Below are 18470 nucleotides of genomic sequence, written 5' to 3' on the forward strand. Positions count from 1 at the left end.
ATCTCTAGTTACGGCATAGCTCTCCGAAGAAACATTCAATTGATTTCTTGTTAATTTCCCTCCTCGTCTCTCCAAGCCTTTTTTCTTTTCAGTGACTCATTAGTCCCATTTTATCGATCCATGTTTCTCTTCAAATTGTGGTTCTTTCACGGATGTCTCCAGCATCCACCTCACTCTGTTGCTACATCAATACTACTTCTGAGCCACAACGTCTCCCGTTCTTCACCGGCCCCGCGAGACAAAAATTACATAATTTATCGTACATCAATTACACGCTTAAGCACGACTGAACTGTTCCTTATTTCAATAGTAGACGGCCGGCTGGTATGGCCGAGCGGTTCTAGGCGCTTCAGTCTACGGTCGCAGGTTCGAATCCTGCCTCAGCCGTGGATGTGTGTGATGTCCTTAGGTTAGTTAGGTTTAAGTAGTTCTAAGTTCTAGGGGACTGATGACCACAGCAGTTAAGTCCCATAGTGCTCAGAGCCATTTGAACCATTTTGAACCTCAGATGTTAAGTCCCATAGTGCTCAGAGCCATTTGAACCAGTAGACGGTGAAGCCTACTCCTTTTTGCAAACCCACACAAAGTGTTAAAAAACGCTTGTTTTCTATGACAAGAATCCAGGCCGCATTCCACAGTCTAAAGCTGCAGTAAAAGGCCGTCCTTTAAGAAATCTGGAGTCGGAGACTAAATTTATTTATTAACACAGCTGCTCTTTGTAATCTCGCATCTAAGTACTAAAATAGACAAAGCGTTTATACAACTTTCGGAAATGCAGCTAGAAGACGTCTTCGACAATCACCAGTATTTCGACTAGTACACAACCTATCATTTTCAAGTCACAAATTCACCTCGAAAGAACTGCGCAAGGAAATTCAAAATCTCGGTACCTAAGGCATATGTAGAAAGACAACAAACACACCTTAACAGCTGCCGCCAAAACACAACCAACGACGACCAACGTCAGGAGTTACTGGTAGTGAATATTAATTACCAGGAGGTGAGCAAGAAGCCTTACATCTGTCCCTCTGTTGTTTAACCAGGAATAGAGCAGAACTGCATGCAGAATTTAAGAAAAAAAACCTCCATCTTTATCTATGACGTCAGTTTCTGTTGAAAAATACACAATTTGCTGTGGGACAATATGGAATATTCCCGCTTCAGCCCCTAAAATTTCATGGAGTTCCGGTCGGTGGCGGCGCTGTATGTAGCCTTCGAAATGGCGTCTGTAGTGGAGGTGTAATCCAAGCCGAAAGATGTCATTGAGTTTCTATCTGCAGAAAACCAGAACATCACAAATAAATATTCACAGACGCTTGCAGAATGTCTACGGACGCCTCTCAGTGAAGCACGGTGAGTCTTTGGAAGAGGTGGCAGTCATCACCTCAGCAAGTTCGCGCAAACCTGTCCGATCTCGCGCGTGCCGGCCACCTGCACACAGCTGTCGCTCCTGCAATGTTGGAACATGCGGACACTCCATTCGAGGTGATCCACGGATCACAATCAAACAGCTCGCTGCTCACTGAACGTCTTTGTCAGTAGTGCTGACACACTCGTATATCAGTGGAGGTACTCAAAGTTGCTCACCCGCTGGGTTCTTCGCTGACTACCAGATGAGCATAGACAAAAACGAAGGACCATCTGTGCAAAACTGCTTGCGCATTACAAGGCTGATCACGAGAATTTTTTGTCGAGCATCGACACGTGCGATGAAATATAGGTTCATCACTTCGAACCGAAAACAAAATGGTAATCCATAGAGCGATATCCCACCCGTCCTCCGAATAAAAAGTTCAAAACAGCACCCTTAGACGGTCGTCATGACAAAGGTCTTCTGGAACTCTGAAGGGGTTATTCAGTTCGATGTCCTCCCTCTGAAGTGTATTGCGCTACCTTCCGGAAACTGGAGAAACGACCTCAGCGTGTTCGTCGCCACAAAAATACAAACGAACTTCTCCTTCACCGAGCGGAGTGGCCGCGCGGTTTGAGACGTTATGTCACGGACTGCGCGGCCCCTCCTGCCGGAGGTTCGAGTCCTTCCTCGTGCATGCGTGTGGGTGTTGTTCTTAGCATAAGTTAGTTTAAGTAGTGTGTAGGTCTAGGGACCGATGATCTTAGCAGTTTGGTCCCTTAGGAATTCACACACATTTGAACATTTGAACTTCTCCTTCTCCGTGACAACGGAAGGCCTCACACAAGTCTGCGCACCTGAAATGAGCTCACAGAACTTCATTTGACTGTTCTTTGTCAGCCACCCTACAGCCTGGATATCGCACCTCCCGACTGCCATCTGTTCGCCTCCATGAAAGATGCACTCCACGGCATGCAGTATATGGTTGATGGGGAGCTTATTGATGCAGCAAGACGTTGGCCCTCAACAGAGAGCTCCGCCACGCTCCTTGTAGTTTGACCAGTGTATGACATGTCATATCTGTGAGGGATACGGCGGACACCAGCCTTACGCAAAGCAAAATCATCTTATAGAGACCCTAAGCCGGTCGTTGTGACCGAGCGGTTCTAGGCGCTTCAGTCCGGAACCGCGCGCCTACTACGGTCACAGTTTCGAATCCTGCCTCAGGCATGGATGTTTGTGACGTCCTTAGGTTAGTTAGGTTTTAGTAGTCCTAAGTCTAGGGGACTGATGACCTTAGATGTTAAGTCCCATAGTGCTTAGAGCCATTTGAACCATTTTGAAGAGACCCTAAAACGGTGCTAATCTTATATGGCGGTCAGAAAACATACTTTACATCGTGTTTCCGCAGAATATGAACATTCCTGTTGGAAATATCACCTGGCAAGGCGAGAAGGTCGTAGACTTGGGTGCCACATCGTTATTTTCGTCGCTCACGCATTTCACTGTTGGTCAAGAGCGCAATACCCTTTTGATCTTTGTTTCACTATAACCATTCTGGCGAAAATGACTTCGAGGTGGGGTACCTGAGCTGGCAGATTTTCATGGTCTGATGTGGCGTGGTCCTATGAAGTACCCCTTCTTGTTGAACGTCTGAGTGAGGCAGCGCAGTAGTCAGAACACTGGTCTCGCTTTCAGGAGGAGGACGTTTCAAATCCGCGTCCTGATCTAGTTTTTTCGTGATTTCCCTAGATCGCTAAAGGGGGTAGCCTTCTTTGAACACAAAAAGGAGACTTTAGTGATTCAGTTTTTTTTTTCAAGTAAAATGAAAAAGTAATGCTAAATCTGATGATATGGTTTCATTCCATACACTTTTGTCTTTACGAAATCATTTTTGAGTCCACATCGGACTGTCCTTATAACCGCTGCGTCAGGTTGAAGGACCTCTTTCAGCCGTAACATTCGTCATCGGCGGGAATCCCCAAAGCTGTCCTATTAGACCAGTAACAATATAATTTTGTATAAGAATTTTCAAAATATTTCCTATCAGACTATATAGGATAACTGAATGGAGATGTGTTGAATCAAACGCATTTTTCTTATACCACAAAATCGAGACAAAAAGACGCACCGAAAACTTTTGAAGATGTCACAAAACGGCTAAGTACACTGATAGCGAAATAAATTCAGAATTCCGGCATCACATTCAGATCCAAATGCTTTTAAGTTGAAATCCGTCAGTGAGCTTCTGAGAGTAGATTTCTTGCTCTTCACTGCGGAAAAAGTTACTCGCAACAAGTGTGTAGGTCCAAACGATGAAATAATCGCAGCTGAAAACCTGTGAAGTCGTGAAAATTTATGTTGAAGATAATTTTTACACTAGTATACAATTTTCAAATTGTGAAACTCATCACGCAACTGCCTGTCACACGGTAGCTCTATGTAGCTAGTCGCCCCGCCCGTAATTTGCTTTTCACCAATTTTAAAATTCACTTTAAGCAATGTCCAGTTTAAGTAGTCCGCCTAGTGCTTAAGACTATGGCCAGTTTAACACACGGTCATTCCTTTGAAAACAACGCACAGTTTGCACTTCCCCTGCGCTACATAATGACGTCTGGTTATCCCATTTTACCGCGCTCGAGCTCGCCCAGCCGCCTACTGAACAGGCCTGGTATAGATAATACTACGCTACAATTTACCCAAACAAGTGTTCATCCGAAACACCCCTCAAAATTATGAAACTAATCGACACTTTAGATAATAAATGTTTTAATTAGACTTATAATGCTTTAACACGGCAGATGAAAATGACTCCTAGTGGCTGCATGTCGAGACACGTGTTGTGGTTTCTGTTGCAGCTCTGCGCCGGCCGAGCTGTCCCTGGGAGTGCTGCTGCTGGCTGTCACCTTGGCTCTCGCGTTCGTCGCCAGGCACGTGAGTCTCTGCCACGTACCTCCTCGGCATCAACTAAAAATTCTGTCAGTTATCAGTAAAGATATTCCGTATGCCTACTGCGACAGGTGAGGATCTAGCGTTCGGTTCAAAATGTTTCACCGTCACTCCCCAACCCTCACAAAATATAATTTGCCTTCATCCCCATATTTAACGTACCAGAGGAGCCTAGGATTGTAATAATAACAACAATAAAATATATAAAATGTTTATTAGAATAATAACAATTGTGCTCTTAACAGACCATTGATAAGTGTCCTGTGTTAAATACAGCTTTGATATATACAGGGTGAAGAAAAATTCGCCCACTCGAATTTTGCAGCGCGATTTCTCACATACTAGCAATACAAAAATGTCTATACGAAATTTCGTTCTGCCCATCTTTCCGGCAGTAAATGGACGTTACAGCTTGGCAATCTGTCAACATTGTAATCACATGTACAGTAACTACCTCTGTCAGCTTATAGGAGAAGGGCTGTGCAGTTGGTGCAGCGGATAGCGTTTTGAGTTAGCATGCATGAGGTCGAAGGTTCGATTGTGGGTTGACGCGTATTTGTTTTTATTTGCCAGTTTCATTCTGTCATATAATAGCGTAGTATATACCGTTTCTTAAGCCATACGTATCCGACATTTACATAGTACAGTGTTTTGTAACGGTGACAGTAACAAAGCCGTGGTCAGACAAGTCAGAAATAGACAGTTGAAACAAATGGCCTGTCGGAGGACAAATTAACTTCAAAAATACATCTACATCTACATGGATACTCTGCAAGTCACTTTTAAGTGCCTGGCATAGGGTTGATCGAACCACCCTCACAATTCTCTATTATTCCAATCTCGTATAGAGCCCGGCCACGGTGGTCTAGCGGTTCTAGGCGCGCAGTCCGGAACCGCGCGACTGCTACGGTCGCAGGTTCGAATCCTGCCTCGGGCATGGATGTGTGTGATGTCCTTAGGTTAGTTAGGTTTAAGTAGTTCTAAGTTCTAGGGGACTGATGACCACAGATGTTAAGTCCCATAGTGCTCAGAGCCTCGTATAGAGCGCGGAAAGAATGAACACCTAGATCTTTCCATAAGAGCTCTGATTTCCCTTATTTTATCGTGGTGATCGTTCCTCCGTATGTAGGTCGGTGTCAACAAAATATTTTCGCATTCGGAGGAGAAACTTGGTGGTTGTAATTTCGTGATAACATTCCGTCAGAACGAGAAACGCCTTTCTTTTAATGATGTCCAGCCCAAATCCTGTATCATTTCTGTGACACTCTCTCCCATATTTTACGATAATACAAAACGTGCTGCCTTTCTTTGAACTTTTTCGATGTACTCCGTTAGTCCTATCTGGTAAGAATCCCACACCGCACAGCAGTATTCTAATAGAAGACGGACAAGCGTAGTACTGGTCGTTTATACAACGTGCAGTACGTGCTCTCAGATGTAACACATTAGCAACCAGTGATAATCATAATAATTTTCATACTTACGACCGCATGACGTTTACAAAAGGACAGATGTTCAAAGAGACTCCCCGGCACGTCTAAATAATGCGCGACCCGCTGAATCACACAGCTCTGGACTCTTCCCAACATGGCTGCTTCCACAGATATAAGAGCAGCTGAAAACGCTCTATCAGTTCTTCCACATATGTAGGCGGAGAAGAATACACATGCTCCTTCAAGTGTCCCCACAGGAAGAAATCCAGGGGATTTAGGTCATGTGAACGCGGAGGCCATGCAGCTGAACGTCACTGTCCGATCCGTTTCCCTGGAAATGTCCTGTCTGAATATCGTCGCATATTAATTCCAAGATGTGGACATGCTTCATCATATTGGGACTACAACCTCTGCTGAACATGAAGTGGAACTTCATCCAGTGCTTCAGGAACATCGCCTGAAAGGAATACATGATACCTTGTGCCGTCAACCGGTTAGGCAACATGTAGGGGACCACAAGTCCTGTCTCCCAGTACTCTGTCCCAGATGTTGATGCAAAGCGAATTTGATATTCATAGTCGCGGGTGGCGTGCGGGTTGACGTCACACCAACGGTGGGCATTGTGCATGTTGAAGACACTCTCACGAGTGAAGACTGCTTCATCCGACCGTATTAAAGTGTCCATGAAGTATTCGTTTGCTCCCTGTTGTTTTTGGAACCATTCGCTGAATTGCACCAGCAGACAACGGTCTGCAGGATGCAGGTGTCGCATAAACAGGAGTGCAACCCATGCCCGTGCAACACGTCAACGACCGTGCGTTGTGACACACGCAGCTGACTTGCTACGCTAATTGTACTTCGCTGGGGTTCTTGATGTGTGACCTCCAGAATAGCTTCCCCTGCAGCTGGAGTACGGTGAGTCTGTGCATGACCTCCGTGACGCGATGCTGGAAGGAGAGAATATGTCCCCCGAAGGCAAAGCACATTTTTATGTGGATGACGTCGATCAGGATATCTAGCTGCATATTCACCAGAGGCAACACCAGCCCGGTTATCATGTCCACGAAAGACAAGAAACATATCCACATACTCGTCGTTTGTGTATGCTAAACGTTTGCCTCACTGTTTTAGAATACCGCTAGAAAATAACATGATATGTGTACGGACGTACATGGAGTGCGTCACGGGCGCGTTACTCCGCTAGCAACTAGTCCCTTTCTGGTGAACAGCGCTAATTAGTCACGGCGGATTGTTCCACCTAACGCGCATCACCTCACTTACAGTTCTTCTTGTGCATGATTCGCCGCGACACTGTTAATTGCGAAATTTTCGTTTCCGAATCAAACTGTTTCCTTAACCGTAACTGGCGTGATGTTTCCACATTTCCAACGGTCGTAATAGTGGTCGTTGTAGTAGTAGTAACGCATGGAATACTAAACAGCAAGAGCTTACCAGATTCAGTGTTGAAAGGCATAATTACTGGTTCTATGGTGATAATATATACGAATGGTAACCGAGTTTGGAAATTATTTGTTAAGCACTGGTTACGGAAGGCCCTAACGAAGTGTAATGGACCTGAACGTCACAAGAATAATAGTAGGTACTAATCGATGGGATCATTGGGGGAGGGCACATAGAAAACTAGTTTGGAAACTAATAGTTGCAGAGGTGCAAAACAATTAGCGTCCATGACGTGCAAAAGGTTTCTTTAAAAGATTACCAGTGAAACCGATTGTACTTCAATTTCTGTGTTCGTAGTACGTAAGTACAAATGTTTTGTAGAAGACCCACTGTAATCACTGCTCTACTTTACGTGGCACGTAGCCAAAATATCGTAGAGCTTTTGTGTCTCACGCGACGAAACGGCTCCTCAACGTGAAATAGCAGGCAATGATGTCACAAAACTCGTAGAGCACCACATCAGCGTTAGCTATCGCGTCCCGTGTGCCGACGACTTTAGGGCGCGAAAGTAGCCAGAGTGGGCCCTGGAATCATTTCAAATCATTTCCTACATTCAATACTAGAAACGCAAAATCAAAAGTCATAAAATAAGCCACTGAGTATCTCAATATTTCTCTCCTGCTGGGTGATTGTGCCTTTGACGTGCCCTGCTGTGTGACCTGTACCCGCTGCCTGCGGTATCGTCTGTGTACCGGCGTCTTTGCAGACGGAGAAGGCGATGCGCGTGCTGTTCGTGTGGCGCGCCGAGGTGGAGGAGCAGCGCGAGCGCGCGGCCGACATGCGGCGCCGCAACGAGGCGCTCGTGTACAACATCCTGCCGCCGCACGTCGCCGCGCACTTCATGGGCAGCCGCAAGCGCCAGCACGAGGAGCTGTACAGCCAGAGCTACGCCGAGGTCGGCGTGCTCTTCGCCTCCATGCCCAACTTCTCAGGTGCGCCGTCCGGCCCTCACAGACGCCAGCACTAATAATTATCCTCGCGACTCACTGAGTCCTCATGCTCTTGAAAGCGAAGCTCTGGTAATGCAAGTGTTCCATTTCGCTTCAATATTTGAAAATTTCAGTACTAAAGGGAATATCTGTCACATTAAAATACCTTGGGATCCCCTCGATCGTCAACTAAAACCGAAACCCTGCCTTCTGAAACCTGAACTGGCAAGGCATATTAGAATAAAATCCTACACACCCACAAGCCCTTGATCCAATGTATCCTCTCCCATGCCCTCATTACCAAGATCCTCTTCCACGTCGTCTTCATCCACTTATTGACTCTTTCCAAATTCTATTAGTCCCTCCTAGAGTTGCAAAGCTATCAGTAGGCTACCTAGTAGCTTTGATCAGTTATGGCCGTGCCTGCATTACCTGTATGTTATGTTTGTTACATACCTATCAGGCATTATCTCGGTCATAACGATCACTTTCTTTCCATATGCGATCAGTGTCTTACTAGAAGCAGTGAATAGTCTAGAAACTGAGTGAGGATGCCTAAAGGGCCACGTAACCTATGGAACATTTTTGTTATAGATAGTTATCCTTCATAATATAAATTAGCATTTATAGCAAACTTGAAATTGTCTCTGTCGACATAAAGGCGCAGAGGTTATATGATCAACTAATTTTCACTGCTTATAAAATTCAGTTTAAATTCTACAAGGATATGAAATACACAATGAACAAATACTGATTGATGTGCACTTCAATTACGTGCAAATCAAACAAACAATTGTCTCCCAGGTTCTGTCTTACACATTTACGTATGTTTCTTCCACTACCATGCTACAACACTACCAATAATCCTAGTATTTACTACATCATTTATGTAGGTCTAGAGTACCGAAACTACCAAACCACCCCCTTGATAGAGTGCAACTCTTGTTCCTCCTAATTCATGAAGACATACACTTTGTCTTGCTTTCCACACCCATTCAGTCGTTGACTACGTGAATCCTCTACCAAAGTGTCAAAATCCCATCATTCCTTGCTGATATTAAACACCTCCACATACGCTACAAATCCCACAATTTGGACTCCAAGACCACCATTTCTCCTTAATTTCCAATCCAAATATGTTGCCTGGCTGCACAAACACATCTAATGAACTGCACATCTCAGTTCTCTATGTCTTCCCCCACTTCAACTTTAGCTGACTACCACTCACAGAAAACAGAATTATTCCTGACAGTTATCTCTTCTAATGTGTCCAATCAAGTACTCCCAATCCCTACCCCAAATCAGAGCCCCCCCCCCCTTCTTCCCCATACTTCCCTTTGCTCTCCTCTTCACAACTACCATTTTGTTCTCTGTCCCAAAGGTACCCATACAATACTTTGTGTGTGTGGGGGGGGGGGGGGATCTGTACCTGTGGGTATGGAGTATTTTTAATATTTTGGAAGATGAATGGTAACATTTAAGTAGCCATAAAACAGTTCCAGTTCCAACCCAGTTAAAAACCTATGTAATACTGAGTTTTAAATCATTTTCTTGAAAGACAATCCTGACTGCACCATACATATTTTTTCCTTTCCCTATGAGTTTTGGAGGATGTGGGGGTGTTAGTCCCCCTTTACCCTGGGTTTTGGGTGCTCTTGCACCATCCTAGTCATTCCAACTCCCGATCACATGTGTTTGTATCAGCCATCCTCCAATACTACATTCATTCCTACTTTCCATTCTAAATCTATAACACCACAAAATCAATCTTCCTGCCTCTAATTTTATCCTTTCCCAGTGCAAGTCCTTCCAATTCCGCACACATTAACTCTCCTCAGTGTCAACAAGTGTTATGATGCACCTGTGTACTTATATTGTGCATTAGCCTACATATCAATTGATGGGAATATACGGGGTGATTCAAAACGAATACCACAACTTTAAAAATGTGTATTTAATGAAAGAAACATAATATAACCTTCTGTTATACATCATTACAAAGAGTATTTAAAAAGGTTTTTTTTTCACTCAAAAACAAGTCCAGAGATGTTCAATATGGCTCCCTCCAGACACTCGAGCAATATCAACCCGATACTCCAACTTGTTCCACGCTCTCTGTAGCATATCAGGCGTAACAGTTTGGATAGCTGCTGTTATTTCTCGTTTCAAATCATCAATGGTGGCTGGGAGAGGTGGCCGAAACACCATATCCTTAACATACCCCCATAAGAAAAAATCGCAGGGGGTAAGATCAGGGCTTCTTGCCCTCCGCCACACACCGTTGGGTGGCTTGCGGAGTATCAATGTAGATGTAGATGTAGGCCAGTGATGAAGTGCTCTGTCACGGGCTGCCTGGCGGCCGATCCATCGCCTCGGGTAGTTGACGTTCAGGTAGTTACGGACAGATAAGTGCCAATGTGGTGGCGCTCCATCCTGCTGAAATATGAATTGTTGTGCTTCTTGTTCGAGCTGAGTGAACAGCCAATTCTCTAACATCTCCAGATACTGTAGTCCAGTTACAGTAGCACCTTCAAAGAAAAAGGGGCCAAAAACTTTATTGGCTGAAATGGCACAGAAAACGTTCACCTTAGGCGAGTCACGTTCATACTGAGTTGTTTCCGTGGATTCTTAGTGCCCCATATACAGACATTGTGACGGTTGACTTTCCCGTTAGTGTGGAAAGTTGCTTCATCACTAAACACAATCTTTGAAACGAAAGATTCATCTGTTTCCATTTGAGCAAGGATAAAATCACAGAAATCGATTCTTTTAATCTTATTTCAGACAATAAGGTTTCATAACTAACCTTTTTCGTAGGACTCTCCATACAGTTGATTGTGGAATTTGCAGCTCTCTGCTAGCTCTGCGAGTCGATTTTCCTGGGCTGCGAACAAATGCTTGCTGGATGCGTGCTACATTTTCATCACTCGTTCTCGGCTGTCCAGAACTTTTCCCTTTGCACAAACACAACGTTTAATACACCATCTATCAGGAGGTTTAACACCATACTTCGTTCGGAATGCACGCTGAACCACTGTCGTCGATTCACTTCTGCCGTACTCAATAACACAAAAAGCTTTCTGTTGAGCAGTCGCCATCTTAGCATCAACTGACGCTGACGCCTAGTCAACAGTGCCTCAAGCGAACAAATGTACAACTAAATGAAACTTTATAGCTCCCTTAATTCGCCGACAGATAGTGCTTAGCTCTGCCTTTTGTCGTTGCAGAGTTTTAAATTCCTAAAGTTGTGGTATTCTTTTTGAATCACCCTGTATTACTCACCAATGTGAACAGTGTTCTAGTTGTCACGGAAGGTAAGCTGATGTTGTGCTGACATTAACTGAAAGGACTGCACCTTATACTCTTGCAGCATGAATGTGGGAAGTCTGAATGGAAAATACACTTGTGCAGATGTGTGACACCACATTATTAATCATTAAACTTATTGACAATGAGGTTGAGTGCCAACACAAAAAGTGAAAAAACAGGTGTGCAAATTGCTAAACTCTGATTCAGGCTACCTGTTTTTCAGCATTTGTCATGTGGCAGTAGGGTGTTGCCATGCTGACTATCATGGCTGTTCTGCTAAGGGTGACAGGTATAGCAAGTCATTTCAAAATTGCTTTTGCTTATCTGTTTCTCAGAGAAAACTACACCCCTTTTAGATGTATTGGGAAAGTTATATTCTGTATCAGCAGCTGCTTTTGAGTATCCAGTGGGAGAAAGCAAGCAAAATATACATTCTGTAGCAATTAATTTAAGCAAAACTACTATTTGAACTAAACAATAATCTTGTGATGTGTAATTATGTGAGAAAACTGCAGTCAGCAGATTGTGGCAGTTAAATAAGAATTGTTAATCATAGTCACCATGTGGGCATAAAATTAAGCTAGCCTCACATTTCCCAACTTGACCACAATCTCATGAAGTTGTATGTCTTAGAGAAAATCCAGATTTTGTCCTCAGACTTAGTCTCTATCATGTCTAGTAAATATCTTCTCTGTCATTTGGCTGCCTACTCGCCTACTCACTATGTCAACATTTTATGGCCTGAATTAGTTCTGTATTTGAAACTGAGGCACTAGATAAAAAGTTGCAAAGAGAATTTACTTCCTTCAGTTCATAAACACATTGTGGTAAGAAGCTTGTCTGAAGTAGGATGCTTTCTATGATAGTAATAACTGTAAATGGGAAACCACAGTGATTTTAGTTTCTAATTTATTTCAAAAATATCAGTAGGAGTTCAGTTGTATGATTATGATTTGTTCTCACTGTACTTCAATAATGCATTACCCAGTGTACTGAATACCTTCCATAACACTCATTTACTGAGTGAGAGGAGGTAAAGGGAAGTGACCATAAGAGATTCTACTCTAGTGCTCCCAAAATTCCAAGTGCCAATTTACAATGCATACTAATATTAGTAGTGATATCATAAAGAGTATTCTTTCAAATATAGTATAAAGAAATAATGCATTAGAATGTATTTATATAGGTGCTCATAAGTCTTATATGTATAACACAGCTTGGAAGGGAAGGATAATTTTTCTGCCAATTATACAGCTCAAATATTTATGTCTCCCTATAACAACAAATGAAGACCTCGGCTAGCTTGGATTCAGTGTAATTCATTGTAGCTGATCAGCTGAAGTCTCCTGGAACAAGAATGAGCAAAGATCACTGCAAAGAACATCACTTGCAATCTACATGCTATTCCTGTGGGGCAGTGAAAATGTAATTGTTGTCTCTAATTGCAGCAACCTGTGAACAACAATGCCCTGATAGATAAAAGTCCTTATGCTATTCCCAAGCGAGTTTACCCAGGCTGTATTACAAACTGGGACATGTAAATTACTTTTGCTACCCCACACTGTGTCAGACAAGTTACTGTTCTGCCAGATGCTCAGCATACCACATATTTTAATTGTTTTTGTTTTAATTTGTTTTTGTTTTAATGTCACAATGAACAGTGGTGATGAGCATTTCAATTCATGAAGCTTTGATAGTCCTATTTGGGCAATCTGTTCTCTTACCAGCCAAGTGTCTAGGTAGCAGAACAGCCCTTTTCATATCCCAGTGTCCCATAAAGTTGGGTACTGCAGTTTTTTTCCCAGTGTAACAGCTTTCTTACAATTTTAGTCAATTAAATTTAGATGGCATAGTGGTGAATAGCATTAAGCAGTATAATGACAGTTTACTGTTAATACAGTATACTGATTAAGATTCTCTGATTTACTTGTCTTTTGTTAATGTATACCTTAACTTTTCCACATCCGTGAATGTTATTCTTGATGGGATCTAAGTAACATGATGAATGAATAAATGAATCAGTGATGAATGAACTCCTGTTCTTAGTTTACATACATGAATTTCCAGTTAATTTAAAGGACTGTTTGAACTGTGACACTAGATTGATGGCACAAGCACACTTACCAACAGCCCAAAATCATATCAGATACTGCCCACTTCATAGGTGAACAAGCCAATAGCTGCCAGACAGAAAACTACTAAAAGCTCAGCTCAGAGTGATTCATATTATGGATTTCGTATAAACAGAAATGACCTATTGGTACTAGAAATAGTCATTAATAGCCATACTCTATTGTAATTGTTTAGTGGATAGCAAGCTAAAATGGAGTTAACATTTAATCAAAAAGCTAAGGTAAGTATTTTCTCACTGTGAGATATCTTCTGTATGAAAATGAAGACAAGGTAAATATTTGTTCAGCAAAACCAAGTATATTTCCTTCCCAGTGGTGTTTGTTGTTAGCAATACAAATCACAATCAGCTGACTTGTGATTTACACAACCACAGTACAAGTTGCTAAAACAGATTTTATCTCTTTGTCTAAGATTTACAGGTAGGTTCTATAATCTGGTACAAAGGTCAACAGCAAGCTACAGATTTAGTTTCTAATGACTGCTTTTCTGTTATTAATACCACAGCACATTGCACAATTCTGTACAGAAGATGATAAATGAGTGTCTGAACTGTGATGGTACTAAGGGCTGTAGTCCAAGCTCTTGTAGACACAACATTGTTCACAAATTGTATCAAAGAATCTCGGTCTCATAAAAGCTTTGATCAACAGATAGAAGGATTCACCTACTTATCATCTGTTAATAAATTTACTTTGCAGAGAAACATGTGCTAACTGTTTTTGCGGGAACTATTGTTACTAAAATAGCAGTTGTCACATTTGCATCTGGAAGCTATTTATCTTTCTGCTACTGGATGTGATCTTTTACAATATGTAATATTCTCTTACACACACAAGAACTATATACTGTCTAAAATATGTAAATCTCTATATTTAAGACGAAAAGGCTAATATCAAATTATGTTATTAATCTGAGACAGTGACAGGACTGTACATCTCTCCTCAGAGAAAAATATCGTCTCAATAAAATTCACAAATAAATATTTGGACTGGAGAAAAGAGGTATCAACAACTCAGTGATAAAATTCCAGATTACAAGTCCAAAGATTTAGGGTTCAATGACCAGTCAGTCCTAGGATTTTATTCTGACTCTTATCAGTTCTTTCAACTCTGACAAAGTTTGTTGATGTGAGAAACACTGAGTTTCACAATGGTTCAGAGTCCACATTGAATTGTAGGTCCCCCTATAACAGACCGATAAGTCAGTTCAAAGGTAAGAGGAAAGCAACAGCACACCACCTTCTTTAGGACCATGCCTAGTAAAACACTGTGACATTCAAAACAGTCTTTAGATTGGTGATTGGCTTGCTGTACTTTACTTACTTAAGTCACTTTTTATAAATCTTAACAGAACTTCTGGTTGGCCCAGTTGTACTTAACCATTTTTTTGCTATTCTGATCAAAAAAGCTTATTTTTATGAATTTCTCCTTTTTTTCTTTGCATAATGCAACATTTTATATGAAATCATTTATTCAGACATGAAGATTTCATAATAACCAGAATTAGTAATTTGAACTTAATGACTGTTACAGAAATTAACTGAATGAGAATAACACACTTATTGTTACAGATTTTTACTCAGAGGAAACTGTCAACAACCAAGGACTGGAATGCCTAAGATTCCTGAATGAAGTTATTTCGGATTTTGATGCAGTAAGTTGTTCTCATGGAAAACTTAAAAATTTTATACAACAGTATAACAGTATCTAAACACACACACAAGAGAGAGACAGAGACAGAGGAAGGGATAACATAAGTATTTATATAAATAGTATTCTATTATGTGTAGTGTTACACTGCAAAATAATGTACTTGCTCCCTAATCTGGGGCACTGATCCACCTGTGCCAGTGCAGTAAAATGATGCCATACAGGGGGAGGTTCCACCATTTTTGTGACCATAAACTATAAAGAAAGAAGATGCATTCAGAGTGCAAGAACACTCATTCAGGAAGTCTACAAAGCATAAGAAGGTAGTTAGCATCAACTGAATGAAGTTGGGGAATCCTGCAGCTCTAGCTCAGCGGAGCAAATGAAGCCATCACCACCCAAAGTGACATCTGGATGGTATGACCTGCTGCCTCTTCTGTAGGGGCCAGGAGTGAGAGACTGCTATGGTGTATTGGTTGAGGTGACACATGGGATGGAAAGGGTGGTACTAGCTGATGGTGGCTAGGAAAACACAGCTGGAAGGTAAAACGCTGTTATTCAACTTCTGCTACAACAGCCATGGTGCAGTAATGCTGCAATCAGTCCCACATTGGCATGCAGCAAACGGACCATGTTGAGCATTATATTTCCTGGCTGCCGGCAGTGTGTCTGGCTGTGATGTTCATGCCCAGCATTTCTGACACACTTTTTGCCCATTTAACAATGTATTCCCCAGTTTGCATGGTGTAATGGCTTGTAGGAACTGTCAATGGCATGTCCATCTACCACAATTCTCATGGAGATATTAGGTCTGAAAAAAGAGCCTGCCCCTGTGACCAATGATGGTGGATGCGGGAACAGTCATCCAGGTGGTGTAGTGTGGAGGTCTACATCAACCAGGGCACAAACTGCTGCCCTCCAAGGCATATGTTTGGCAGCTGCTGTAGAGAGCCTCAGAGTGGCTCATCTGTCATTGCTTGTTGACCCATAACCTGATGGTCACTGGCATGACACCCAAATAGTGGTGGCTACTACCAGACTGCAGCTATCTCTGTTCAAATCCTGTGCTCCTTAATGACATGTTTGTTATGTTAATGCACAGCTTCCAACCACATATGAATTAACACCCCTGTGGCTCAATAAAGTAGAAACCTTCTGGCCTGTTCTGCAGTTGTACTGAACTTCTGCTACATTACCAGGATTGTGAGGCAGAGGTCAGCCCACCTCACAGGAGATAAACAGGCCTCTTGATGAACTTGTTATCTGTTGACTGCCCCTCATTTGCAACACAGCCGTAGCAGAGCTGCTGTTCCCATGGTTGTGCCCAAAAGTTAACAGTGGCATTACACACCTTCCTCCTTGGACAGACCCAGTCCCTGGGTCTCTGCACATGGCAGGTTTGTAACAAAAGCCTCCACATATGTAAAAGCAACATATACTCTTATTATTCAAGTTTCCTTATTAAAATTATGTGACTTGAATCACAAGTTTCAGAGGTCGTGCATTCACCCTACAGTTCTAGCTCACTGGGTGTTGCACATCCATCCTCGTTCTTCATTTCATACATCATTAAGTTGAACTTCCCCTCTTATTGCTAACTACTCTTATAACAACATATAACATCATTTCTCACTCATTTTGCCATAATGACTCTTCTCCATTTGAGCACCCAAAATTCTCGTACAGTAATTTATTCAGGGCACCATGCCCTCTGAGTTTCACACATTCTTAATTCTAGAATACACATCCCTTAGCACTACTTTTACACTTGTCTGAAAATTCCTGTATTCTACTCCTCTATTTTATGTATAACTGGTCAACAAGTCTAGTGGTACTTGATACACTGGGGGTCCCACTAATGAGTACCTCTCTGCCTAAGGTAGGCAAAAGTTGCACAAAACAGAGTCAAAACTACCTCTGCACCCATTATTGTGACACTTACAGTCACAACCCTATGTCATTGCTCCTACCGAACTAGCAGCACATGTTAAAGCATCCCCCCTGTCAAAATCTGTTCCCCTTGCATGTCTGTTAGCTGACTCAAAGTAAGGATTAGGTCAAATAGTGCATTGGGAGCACCGCTAGTAGTCTATCTGGCCAGTACAACTGTGACTGAGTAATGTTTAACTTGGTCTCTCCTATACAAGCAGTTGACAGGTGAAATGTCAGCAATCTGTTCCCTTAATTAATAATCCATAGCCAGGCAGTTCCAATCTCATAACCCATGCAAGCCTTCCCTGCTTGTAGCAGTTAGCTCCCAAAATTACAGTACTATTTCTGAAATGGTGGAGGTAGGGTCATGGCTCTATGATGTCATACCATCCTGGCCATCTGTCTTACCTACGTACAACTGAATTTTTGATGTGCCCATGCCAATATGAATTATTCTGGCTGGGTAGATTGTAACCCTTCTCCTCTGACAGTGCTGAGTATCTTCCAACATAGTTTCAGACCTAGCCCCATCTTCTGAGATCAGCAATACTTCTCTTGTTTTAACCTGTATGAAAAAAGGTCTCCTACCTTAACAGTAATGGTGAAACACTTAAACTGTGTAACTACTGGTAACTTGAAATTGAATCAAAACACAAAGGTGTGTCTGGTCCATCTTAGCCTTGACTATTACTCTATTGCTATGTGATAGTGCAACAGCAAATTCTTTGTGTGTGGATGTGCAATAAGTTCTGATTCTGGTAGCATGTCTCATCAATTTAAAGTTAGTTTCAGCCTCCATTAATGACTGATGAGGACCACATCCACTTGTCTAATGAAAACACTCTGCTCTCAATTGGTTGTATTTGCACTGTCATAATTCCACTCCTGGTGATGAGGTGAAGCACTACCATGACTAGGGTTCTCCTCGTCTTTATCCCTGGCATGCAGCAAACTGGGAACAGGAAGTTGCAGTCATTCTCCTCCTCCCTTTGGAAAGGTCTGCTGCCCAGCAAACACAGAAAGAAAGACTTATTATATAACTGAATGTGAAACAGCTTTACTGTCACAACCAAATTTTGCTAACCAGCCACACATCAGCTTCCTAATACTTACCCCAATTGCCATTATGATTCATCTTAACCCCTTAAATGTACACAACACTAAATGTCATCTCCTACTTCCTAGACCTCAATTCATATGGAGTTCCATGTGCACATCACACAAGGTTCTTGCATTCACCTTTCTTCGTATTACCTCTCACTTTCCCATAATGGATGGTGATACCTTTGGCAGTGCATACAGAGCACCTCAAAATGTTCACAGG

General features: G+C 42.3%; 1 protein-coding gene across 1 annotated transcript in view; it reads left to right on the forward strand.

Moving 5' to 3' along the window:
* The window catches only part of LOC124594377 (adenylate cyclase type 3), a 686894-nt gene that overhangs the window by 586178 nt on the left and 82246 nt on the right, over nt 1–18470 (forward strand). Inside the window, exons 14-16 of the mRNA XM_047132746.1 lie at nt 4210–4285; nt 7901–8126; nt 15136–15218. Of these exons, the coding sequence (XP_046988702.1) occupies nt 4210–4285; nt 7901–8126; nt 15136–15218 (385 nt within the window). The remainder of the gene's footprint in view (nt 1–4209; nt 4286–7900; nt 8127–15135; nt 15219–18470) is intronic.

This window comes from Schistocerca americana, chromosome 2, assembly GCF_021461395.2.
Source record: "Schistocerca americana isolate TAMUIC-IGC-003095 chromosome 2, iqSchAmer2.1, whole genome shotgun sequence".
In the NCBI taxonomy this organism is placed as follows: domain Eukaryota; kingdom Metazoa; phylum Arthropoda; class Insecta; order Orthoptera; family Acrididae; genus Schistocerca; species Schistocerca americana.